Here is a 12,174-nt window from a genome sequence, read left to right on the forward strand (position 1 = left end):
CGATTCTCGAGCTGTTGCAATGTGTGGCGGACGGAACTGTGTCACCCCATGCGGCGGCCGACCGTTGCGACCTTGTCAGTGAGTACATGACAGTGGGCAACTACGCAAAGGTCGACACGTCTCGCGAGGCGCGCACGGGTTTTCCTGAGGTTGTGTATGGCGAGAACAAGACTCCAGCGCAAGTGGCTGCAATTATGAAGGCTATGCTTAACGAAGGCAAGGACAATGTAATGGCTTCGCGCGTCACATCACAAGCCGCCGAAGCTATTTGTACTTTAATCTCCGTACGTAAAGCTCAACTACGTGATAATTGCAGCAACGTCCTTGTTTTATTGATTGTGTCAAGTGCAATAGGGTCCTGAGCTGACGTATTATGAAGTACCCCGGATCTTGGCATCCAAAGCGCTTCAAAAACGTAATAAAAATGGCGACAATGAGAAAGTAAAAGTAAATTCGCTTGACGTCAAAAAAATCTGAATTATAATTTTTGTAAATTGATTTTTATGGATTGTGTAGACCGCATGTGTACTTTGTGCTGGTACATCGGATCTTCCCGTCGCGGAAGAAGCTGCAATTACGCTTGGTTAGATTACGCTACTATTTAAACGCAAGCCTTTGTATATTTACTTGCTGTGTGATTTAAAGAGCTTGCTGACTACCACGTCAGTCGTTTATACGATGTCGGTGTGGCTGGAATTCATCGCTTATTGAGCAATCAGCACATTTTAAGAGCGGCCGATGTCGCAATTTGCGTTGCTGGTATGGACGGCGCTCTACCGGGCATTGTGGTGCGTCGATCATGGATCTTTGTGTCTTTGTTTTCTAGCTAATTTGTTTGCGCGACTTTTTATTAAAGGGAGGACTGACGTCTTCTCCCGTAATCGCAGTTCCAACCAGCGTCGGCTACGGTGCAGCATTTGGTGGCCTCGCTCCACTGCTCACGATGCTAAACGCATGTTCTCCTGGCGTTGGTGTCGTCAATATTGATAATGGCTTTGGTGCCGCCGTACTGGCAGGTAAGCAGCAAAATACATCAAGTACAAATGTTTGTACATGAAAAATACTGAGGACACTTTGTAGCGCGTATCCTGCAGCGGTTCAAGAATTGATGCTAGTTCGGTACAATAGTAAAGAGATTAATTCTTTTTCCAATTCAAGAAAGTAGATAAATAAGCGTAGAATGAAGTCGTCTGTTATTTGCAAATTACTGACTTGAGTGTCTGTTACTAGCAACAATGAATGAAGAATTATTTGTACTAGGTATCCTCTGAAATTATAAAAAAACTAATTCGGCTACGCGGGGGACTTATGACCATTAAAATAGACCAAATAATAAAAAGTCTAGCAAATTCATTTGACACGGCGATTAATACTTTCAGATACAACTTAAATAAATTAAGACTCCTGAAAATAAAGAGATAGAAAAACTCTCCTACAATTTAGCCAAGCTAGTTAGGCCTTGTGCAGCCAAAGGGCAAAAAATAAAATAACTGAATGTATCAGTCGTACCATCATACAATTACCAATCCCTCATTCTATAAAGATAGTACGCAAAGTGTCACATAGTATTTACACTTAGCTCTCGCTCGTACCACACTCTTTGCCCACGCCAATCGTAACTGGTACATGCCAGCAGTGGCCTTTCTGATACCCACCCTTGACAATCTCATCCTTCTCAACGCTGAACACCCACGAATCATCAAAGGTCACAAATTCTGTTTTAAGCCAGTCTTTTGAAAAGTGTAGCATAAAGAAACCATAGGGGTTACCAGCTGCTATCCATGCGTGGTTAACGTACTTCTCGGCAACTTCAGGGGGCATCCCCGACGTTTCCGATTGAATCCCACCTCCGCCACCATTTTCAAAAAAGTGGGTGCCCCATTTACTAATGTCGTGATTAAACCCATGCGTGTGGCCATTAAACCAGACATGAGCACCTCCTTCTTTCGTAATCATAAACCACTCTTTCATCTTGTCGTCACTCATGTGAAAGTGTGGCGAGTAATGCGAATTAATGACCTTCCAAGTTGCTGTGGACGCCGCCAAGTCTTTCTTCACTTGTTCCAAGGAATCATCCCACCACATCTTGATCGTATCAGAACAGGCATGATACATCTCAGTACTGCCACCAGCACACAATTCGTCGCCAGGAATGCGATCATTACACGTCGTGCCAAGCTTCTTGGCGTCGGCGGCACTCAGATTTTTCTTTTTAATATATCCGTAGCATTGACAACAAATTTGCATTACACCGTGCGAGTCTGCAAAATTCGTATCAACATTGAAAATATCAACCGAAACGCCATTTTCTTCGACACTTTCTTTATAATAATGATCGGACAATTTCCACCGGTCACTTTGTGCACTTTTGTACTCTTGTTGAAGTGAAAATTTGAGATTTAAAAACTGGAGCATCTCTTCCGTGCTTTCACACTCGCGAAAGTTGTAGTCCTTGTCCCCACAAATGTACTCGGAGCCACCAAGATCGTGGTTGCCGACAACATTGATCCATGGAATCCCTTCAAGCGCCGGCTGGTCGTACACACTTTCGAAGGTTGTCTCCATGCGGTAATCAATATCGTCTGGACCCGCGCCATTCCAGTAAATATTGTCACCGTGGCCAATGATTCGCAAAGGTTTAATGTCACCAGCGGCCTGAGCTAAGATCTCTGCAACGTTGATCTGGGCCCAGTAATCAATTTTCATATCAAGCGAGTCGTTGGCCACTTTTCGGTACTTGTTACAACACGAACCAGGTTTGTCCGTGGTAGCTCCCCAGTCACCGATGGCGAGCATCGTCAAAGCGGCTTTGGCTTCTTCGGGATCACTGTCAGGCTCGTTGTTCTCGGCGCTACTGCTACTATTCGTCATATCAGTCAGTAGATCGGCTTCGGAGACAGCGGAAGTACTGTCAAAGACGGTTTTCGAGCCCAATCCAGAGCCAATGGACGTCTTATCGCTGCTACTTGTGTTGGCATTCTCATCGCTACCATTACTCGTGACGCCAACGATAATACCGATAGCTACTGCGACAACTACAAGCACTCCGATGACTATGAGAACCTTACGGGCTGCCATCATGGTGCTTTAATGTATAACAAGAGGGAAGAGTCGCGAGGACGGGCTATGATGGGGACTGCAACGCAAAATCGAGAATGATAGAGCGCAGCCCACGCTTTGGCGTGCGCCAATGGCTCATTCTGTATGACCATAAGAATGGCCTGTCCTCACTAAAGAGATACCACGCTTACGGCATCGCCAGAACTGTGTGGTCGAAGAGACGCGAGAACTTTAGATCGATAAAAATATTTTCGGAATTTAGCGAAGCTTTTTTAATATAGGTTACAAATATGTGTTTAGATCGCACGAAGCACTTGGTAAAATTCAATATTGGCGCACGTTGGGCATCAGAAAGTAAAGTTATCTATTCCAGAGAAAGCCTTGTGTACATTCATGTTTATTATGTTAGTGAAAGCCTGTTGCCTCACCTATTGTGCTCTTCTTAGAGAATTCACTGACGACAAAAAGCTCTCACAATTTAGCTAGTTACAACAGTTCACTTTGAGCTAAGCCAAGCAAAAGCATGTTGGGCTATGTAAAGGACGTCTTGAAACTACAAACGGCGGGTCACGAATAATTGTTGGCAGATGGATGAATGAAGTCCTTTCGTTTCGTCAGTGTAGCAAATCTGTTGTGTTGTACTGGAACGGGGTGTAGCGTTACATAAATATTATGTCATATCACGGGAATAATAATTGTTATTTCCTATAATTAAAAAGCACAAATTATTAATTTTGACTTAATAGCTCAATATTACCAAATTTGGTAATATTGACGCAATTCGACATTGGTTCGGTTAATCTAATTTTAAATCAACTCCGCCGATCGTTACAACACACGATTAGACGTCGCGCAAGAAGGCGCATTGCATAGCTGGTTATAAATATGTCAAAACCAGTTGATAGAAGTCCGTTATGAAAGAACTTAATATATTACTTTTCTCTATTCTAAAGTCTTTGAATTTACCTTTCGTTGCAAAGATTTCTTAGCTACCTAGAACCTTACTCTGCAGTCGTGTACGTGACGTCGTCGAGGCACCCCGACTTCACTGTAATCAGTGTAGGTTAACTAGTACTGTTATCAGTCAGAAACAGTAAAAGGTGCCTCGTTACACCTGGTAGCACTAGGATTAAATATTTAAGTTTAAGGTAGTCGAAGGCGGCTCCCTTTTAAGCTGGTTCGACGTGTTAAACGACGCCATTGAAGCTCGCCGCACCAATGAGAACACGACGGAAATAAAATTTGGCATCTCCAACTGCCAAATTCTTGAGCCTTAAGGCTCAAGCTTTACGACCTGTTGGTTTTGGGTCGTATGAGGTCTTTAAGACCCGGCTCAGATAAGCATTTAAGCCGCCAAGTGCCGAATTTAAGACCCGGGTCGAAATCCTGGATTTGAAGCAGGGCAAGCGTGTGCTCACGCTTACGCTCGACATACACGATATCTGGTCAGTTGTATCTTAAGTCATCCTATTTATGAGCAAACTCATGTAACTGTGTTCATTAAGCGTCTTGCAGACGACCCTGTCAAAACCCACCAATTCCGACTTGAACTAGAGACGCTAGATCAAGCCTCTGTAGCGGAACAGGAGGACTTCAGCCTGAGACAATTTCGTCCACTCTGGAGCTGATCGTCCTCCGAGACGACAAAAAAACGGAGGTCCAGAACCTATAGACCTCTCGTATGTGGAGAGCGAGAAACCTTGCTCTTCAAGTCACAAACGATTGCAAGAATGCAATCTTTGTAAATAAAGCGGACCACAACGCCTATGAGTGTAGTTCCCTAAGCCCAGTGCCTACATACACTGAGCAACACGATCGGCATCCCGCTAGGAACAGCGGAGGACACGGATCCGACGCTGTTGCGAAATCACAACGGCGAGGCGGATCGACAAAAAACGGTCGGGCTGGTTAGGTGCGGAGCGCCCTACTGATTCAGCAGAGTCAAAAGAATTTGCAGGCCTTTTGAAGAAGGTTGCCCCTCATACACAAATGTTGCTTGTACCTGCCCCAGATGATGGGATTAACTCATCACCTTGAAAATTACAGTGGCAAATAAATTGCCACTTAAGTCCCTATCGATTGTGGGTTGTCGAACGAATTTATTCGACGCCAATCGCTAGAATATCGCAGACTCAAACTATTGAGCGCGATACCCCTCTAACGAGGATGATATTGCGCCTAGCAAAAGGCGCATCTGTAAAAGTGTAAGAAACGTGTTGTTGGTATCAGTTACACGTTAAAGGGTAAGCAATACGGTTTCATCGTACAAATATTTGGATATAATAATTGATGTCATTCTTAGACGACCATGACTCAGAAAATACGAATCATGCATTAACTGGCAGCGTCAAGCCGTTACGATGCCTGCCTCTCCTTCATCAGATGGCCATCTGATGAACGTCATGGAGCGTAAACAAGCGTGTGGATGTCCTACGAGTGACTGCGATGGCCTCACTTGTGGTTCGGTCGTTAGCATGACTGCGCAAGGAGTTAGATCCCGACGGCTGTGCACAAGCACAGGCAGCGTCGAATTTCGACCACTCGAAAAAGTTGAGTGGTACGAAACAAGGATGTTTGCTTGGGAAGCAACGTCAAGAAAGATTTTAAAATGCCTGTCTATAAAAGCAGAGCAAAAGTCCTAGATTGACTGGATAGTCGATCGTAGACGATCTCATTGTGGTAGCGCAACAACCGCATCTTGAGATAGTTGGGGAGGATACTCCCCAAAAAATTTCTGTGGGAATAAATCCCTGGAAACCTGTGGTCAAAGGTTCCCATGAACCTTTGAAAATAAGTTCCAAAGAGGAAATTGAGACAATTTATGTCTTGTTAAACAATGGATCAAGTGTAGGCGCTATACACTTGATCTTATAGCGCCTCCGAAGTTAACTTCGGAGATTACTCAATTGCCAACGCTTGAGCCGAAACAGTTCTTACGTGATCTGCGTGGTGGCAAAGCCAAGCAGATCTGCGTACTTATCACAGATGACAACTACGTGGCCGATATTGGTCGGAAGTAGTATTTCCTGAGAACAAACGGATTCTCAGCAGCTCATCGATGGACGATAGTGTCCTCGATGAGAAGACTCGGATTGAACGTCTTACGTCTTCCTCCTGAGAGTCTTTGCAGCCAAGTCCACTAAATAAAGATTTAATAGAATTCAAGGACGTCTTCCTGAATCAGTACCGTACGAGTTGCCTAGATACGAAGGCACACTACACGAAATCGACTTAATCCCAAGTTCGAAATACTGTGTTATGAAGCAATGGCCACTGCCTCGTCAACAAGTAATAGCGATCGACAAATTCTTTGCCGACGCCTAGCAGCGAGCCATGTGAGGGAATCAAGCCTTCACATAGCTCTCCGACCTTCTGTGTGCGTAAAAAAAAAGCAACATAAGGATGGCGGATAGTGCATGCAAATAAAGTGAACGTTGCAACTGCACCGGCTCAAACGCCGATCTCACAAAAAGACGTAATCATTGATGGTATGTCAGAGGGAATTACTTTTCGTCAAAGGATGTGATGGACGGTTTTTATCAGAGCCTTATGCGTGAACAGGATGTCGCATTCGAGCGGGAGGCACCCCAAGCGGAATGCTATTGGAATTACTAATTATATCACAGGGCGACTCACTATATATGTGTAACCAATTGTTGTGGTCGGTGCGAGATTTTGCACCGAGTTATAATATTGACGTCTTCATTCATAGTATAGCCATCAATGGAAAGTCGGACGCTAAAGTACATCGTACCGTAGTCCAAAAGGTCTTACACTTGTGTAAGCACAAGTTGTATTCAAATCTCAAGACGTGATTATTCGCTGCAAGCGAGATACCACTTCTTCGGTGCATCGTGGGTAAGCACAGTGTGGGATCCGGTCAAAGCGATCACCGGCTAACATATGCCACTCGATGAAAAGGAACTTCGAAAGTCCTCGGCTTAGCGGCGTACCTGCACAAGTACTCACGCCATTACGCCGAAATGACAGTACACTTTTCTTCTGTGTTGAAGTACAAGGTTAAGTGGTCATGCAACGCTGATTGTCAGCGTTTCTTTAAAGGTATCAAGCAATGCTTGATGCAATCACCAGTCCTGGCGCATACGGACAAAGACAGACCATTTGATGTGGTCTATGACGCCAGCGATTTTGCAATCGTGCTGTGCGTTGATGCAATATGAAACAGACGGCGCAGAGCGCGTCGTCTTTATAATCGCGTCAGCTTCAACTAGCTGACGCAACTATCCAGTGCATTAAAATGAACTCTTTGCCATGAAATACGGATTGGCCAAGCTCGGGGTCTTTCTTGGGAAAAAGCCGCTCATTTTTTATACGGACCATGCGTCCTTACGCTCAGCCGTAAACAGTCCACCCTCTCGTAAAGAATGGCGAGATAGTTGTCTTTCTTGCGGAGTATAACTTCTCCGTGAAGAATAAACCAGCACGACTCGTCGCTGCTGCCTTTTCGCGTCGGCCCGATTTTGAGCCGGCTGCGCAATTGAACAGTGAGCATAAGGCTACTGTTATACAATAAGTGTGCCGTTGTCAACCTTACTCGACGACTACATAAGAGCTTATCGAGAAGATAAGGCTCTTAAAGGTACGATGGATTACCCTTAGAAATTCGTCCCAACAATCCTTAAAAGACCGTCGAAATTGTATCGATCCTAAACAGATCAATACACAACACGCAAAGGGTTACTGGATAACACAGCCATTGCTGGCAACACACCTCGTGTCGTTATCCCCACCCAAAATGATTTGCGTTTACAAATCATGAATAAGTGCCACGATACACCAATAAGTGGTCATCGCGGACGTGAAAGACCTATCTCATGATAAGCCGCGACTTCTACTGGCCACGCCAGTATGAGTTCGTCCGCGAGTACATACGTTTTTGTGAAATTTGTCAACAGGTGAAGCCCAGTGCTTCATCCCGTGATCCGTTACAACCTCTGCCTGTCCCGGCAGAACGTTAGCAGTCTGTGTCCATGGACTTCGCCTTCGGATTTTTCGACGACGAACATAAAAACAGTGGTGCTCTTGTATTGTTGATCGTTTCAGCAAGATGGTTCATCTTGGTGCAGTATCGGAGTTTATCACAGCCAAAGGGCGTACTCGAGTCTTTGTCGACACGATACTTCGACTCTATAGGCTACCCCGTGAGCTGGTCCCAAGTCGAGATCCCCGGTTCACGGCAGAGATTTTGCAATCAATGTTCAAACCACTTGGAGCACAGTTGCAAATGTCAACTTCTGATCATCTTGAAACAGATGGTCATACAGAACGTGCAAATCGTGTCCTCGAAGAGGTACTTCGCAGATACGTCCACTTAATTACGAGTTGGAGCGAGTTCTTGCCGATGATACAATATGCCATTAAAAAGAGCAGAATCACATCTCCGCAGTTTGCACCGGTCATATTAAAGGCAAAAACAAATCGAGTCAGCAGGTGAACACTTGCTGGCTCGAGAAGCAGTGGTCCGTTTCGTACAGGATTCATCGCTGATGCGGTGGAACGACAGACACGGGACGTCGAACAAATTGGAAGAGCAAACATTCATCCATGTATTGTTAATGATCCAGTACTTCTGTCTACGGTATACCTACCCAACACGCAGTAACAAATGTGCGCAGTAATAAAGTAACTGCTCAAGTATGTCGACCCGTTTCGTGTAGAACCCCGCCAAGGCAATGCGTACACGATCGAGCTGCCTCGTAGGATGCGTGTCCATCCTTTGATTTATGTTAAGCGTCTCCGCTGTACCATCCGTACAAGGCTTCTTCCGATTCCGGATACCACCAGAACGGTCTTGAGCATCCTACAAAGCCTTCTGGTCTCGGAACAGAGTCTGATTCTCATGAATCAGACGATTTTTTTTTTCTCTAAGGAAGAGATCTTTTGACGAGCTGTCATTAGCTCGTTTAAAAGGGACGGAGGTGTCCTTTCGCTCGCCAGTTCACCAGTCGCATCTTGAGCACATTTTTTTAACACACATGTAATCGGGCATACAAAGTCACTCCTTTGTTTCAAGTTGGAAAGCGATTTAACAGAATGTGCAAGGCATAGGCCCCGAGGCCTGGCTTGACAGACTGGATGCTTTTCCTGACCGGTTTGAAAAAGGAAATGGAACCCCCGATGCCGGAAAAAGGCATCGATAAAGAATTCCCTTTCGTCCTCACCAGGCTTGCGAAGCCTGGATGAGTCGATTAAAGGATTATGGTATCGATCGTTGGCCATACCAGACCACACAAGTATTGTTGCCCTTAGTGGGCAACCAAGGCTTCTTTTCGGGATGAAACCCCAGAACATTGCGGTCCCTCTCCCGTTGGTTCATTTACGTTTATTCTAACATTACTCTTGGAGTAATTCTTAAAATCAATCCTTTCCTGGTGATGCATGCTAGCACCACCAGTAGCTTGCTTACTGAAGTGACCTTAACGCTCAGTTTGTTCCAAGTGATGCATTGTGACATCACTATATTTATCGTCGTCCATGGAGTTATCGCATGATGTGTCTACGCCAAGAGGATCTGACGAAGTGTCAAACAACTTCGTCATCATCTCTTTGATTGTCATATTAGAACCCGTAGGTTTCTGCGGACGTGGACCCGGTTGATCCGGACCTTAACAGTTGCCACCGAGTCAGGCGATAACGCCTACTCGGCACAGTCACATGCAATGGAAATAGCAGGTGGCTTATACAAGTGTCCTCCAGTTGACGTATTAGCGTCAAGTCAAACCATTTGCATCACTAACAGCAGCACTGAGCCGTGCCGCTGCCAGCTTTGCTGCCCCACAAGTGACGCGAACGAAATTTTATACCATGCGCGATCAAAAGTTGGAATTCAAATAAAACAAATACGTGCTAATTAACAGAGAAAGACATAATTGTACTCTCTGTCACTTTACATCAGCCACTAAAGTCACGGTTGTATAAGGGGTGTGATGTAACGGGGTGTCCCGTTACATAAATTTTATTTTCTACGAGAGAAAATAAATAGATAAATACCAAAAACAAAAATATTATAATAATTTTGACTCAATAGTTCCAATACTACCAAATTTGTTAATTTTGACGCATTATTTCTCTTAATTGGCATACATAAGATTAAGTTAACTCGCCATTTATTACAAAGCATAATTAGGCGTCACTCAAGGAGGCGCATCGCGAAGTTAGTTATTCATATATATTAAAACCAGTAAATAGATAATCGTTATAAAAGAGATTATTATATTATGTTTCTCTATTCTAGAGCCTAAGATTTACTGCTTGTAGCAAATACTTCTTAGCTACTTAGAACCTTCATATGCACGTAGTATACGCGAAGTATTCGAGGCACTCCACCTTCACTGCAATCAGTGTAGGTTGACTAGTACTGTTATCAGTCCTGTTACATGTACGACCTCTCCTAGAGTGACTTAAATGGCGCTAGTAAAACATATTCAATCCTACTCCGGATTGAAAAGCAAATTAGCGTATTAGGACTTGTGTTGCTTTGATTGTCGTCGCCCGTGACCACTAGACTGAGGATGCATGATAGTCGACCAATTTCTTGCAAATGCTGAGAGAAAGACATGTTCACGGGTGGGTTGGAGCCTGTAGTGGGAAGCTTGTATCTTATAGGAAAATTTCGTAACAGGGTGTTCCGTTACATATATAATTTCCTTAAAGAGGAATAATAATAAAAAAAATCCAATGAGAGGTAGATATACAAAGAGGTACGAAATCATTATCTTTATTAATTTTGACTTAAATAGCTCCAATACTACCAGGTTCAGTATTTTTGACGCAATAAGACAGTAGTTCTATTGATTGGTTGATTTAACTTCGGATTAAACCACCAATCGTTAAAAGAAACGATTGTGCGGCGCGCAAGGAGGTGCCATACATAATTTGCTATTAATGTAATAGAGTCAGTAGCTGATACAAGATCGTTTCGTAGAAGCTTAATACATTAATAAAGTTTTATTTTTTTCTATCCAAATGCCTCCAGTGCCTCGTCGACAGCTTGGTATAAGCCGTCGGCCGAGAGGACAGATGCCACTCTCATGGAAATGGGCAATGCAGATGTAGTTTGCTTGAAATGCGGCAAGCGCGGCCATTTGATGGCTCGTTGCTATATCAGAGTCCCTGCTGGGGCGAGGACGCCCAGCATGAGGACTCCCTTCTCAAAGGTTGACGGCAAGAGCCAGCGTGCGAGACGCATGATTTCTGCATCGACCATAGAGGGTCCGGAAATGCAGAAGCGTAGTAGGGGCTGGATGCCCGACTGACGCGGACTATGAATCTAGCCCCAAGGTCAGAGTTATCGAACAAATGGGCAGCATAGTCTCCGAGGTCTCGAAATTTTTAGACCTCAAGTGTAATGAGGCACACATCGGTATAAGAGCCGTTTTTGTGGTACATTTACCTTATAGGTAATATATCCTTATATCCTATTCAAAAATAGTCACTTACTGAAATTATATCTATTATGGTTAAAAATGTCGTCACCGCCAAATAAAAATCGGCGGCCGAAATCTTCTCTTAAATTAGCTAGGGTAAGCTTTAGATTAAATAATTCGATAAAGTGCAGTTCCCCTTTTGACTTTAATGCGTTAAGTGCCTTCCTAAGGCTTGCGCATTGATATGTAAGAGATAGAAGCCTTTCTGAGGAATATAATCTTAGGCACTAGTTGCCACTTGGTCCTACGAACCCCTGAATCCCTTGAACTAGGATTTAGTAAGCTTTAATAGCTTGTGATACTCCCTGAGTTGTTAAACCCATTAGTTCAATAGAACTAAGAGACTCGATGAGTCTAAAAGTCTTCCTCTGACTTTTGGAAGCGAGGTAGCTCCGCTAAATCAACCCTGCTGATTTATAGCGCTGAAGTACAAGGCTATGGTCAGGCGATGACTCTCCTCGTGGATTCGGCTGCATCACAAAATTTTGTGAAACTCGCGGCTCTAAGAAAGAGACCGCCGATGTTTGAGCCGCTTTTGTGCCACGATGGCAAGCGAGAAGAGGCGACCGTTAGTTTTGCGAACGGCGCGCTCGTTAAGTCTGAGGGAGTTCAGGTTGAACTCGCCTTCAGCTTTAGTGACTTCTCTTGTAAAGAGAAGTTCACAGTG

The 12,174-nt window shown here is 44.3% G+C and overlaps 2 protein-coding genes across 2 annotated transcripts; one reads left to right on the forward strand and one right to left on the reverse strand.

Moving 5' to 3' along the window:
• CCR75_006898 (uncharacterized protein) lies at positions 1-1,204 on the forward strand. Its single transcript, XM_067964963.1, has 6 exons — positions 1-284; positions 355-447; positions 517-583; positions 646-788; positions 857-1,016; positions 1,081-1,204. The coding sequence occupies exons 1-6, from the start codon at positions 87-89 to the stop codon at positions 1,107-1,109; spliced, it is 690 nt and encodes a 229-aa protein (XP_067815185.1). The 5' UTR covers positions 1-86; the 3' UTR covers positions 1,110-1,204.
• A 371-nt stretch (positions 1,205-1,575) lies between these two features.
• On the reverse strand, positions 1,576-3,081 carry CCR75_006899 (uncharacterized protein; the record flags this gene model as incomplete). The annotated part of the gene is made up of 1 exon (XM_067964964.1): positions 1,576-3,081. The coding sequence occupies one exon, from the start codon at positions 3,079-3,081 to the stop codon at positions 1,576-1,578; it is 1,506 nt and encodes a 501-aa protein (XP_067815186.1).
• Positions 3,082-12,174: the final 9,093 nt, after the last annotated feature.

The sequence above is a fragment of the Bremia lactucae genome, linkage group LG3, assembly GCF_004359215.1.
Source record: "Bremia lactucae strain SF5 linkage group LG3, whole genome shotgun sequence".
Classification (NCBI taxonomy): domain Eukaryota; phylum Oomycota; class Peronosporomycetes; order Peronosporales; family Peronosporaceae; genus Bremia; species Bremia lactucae.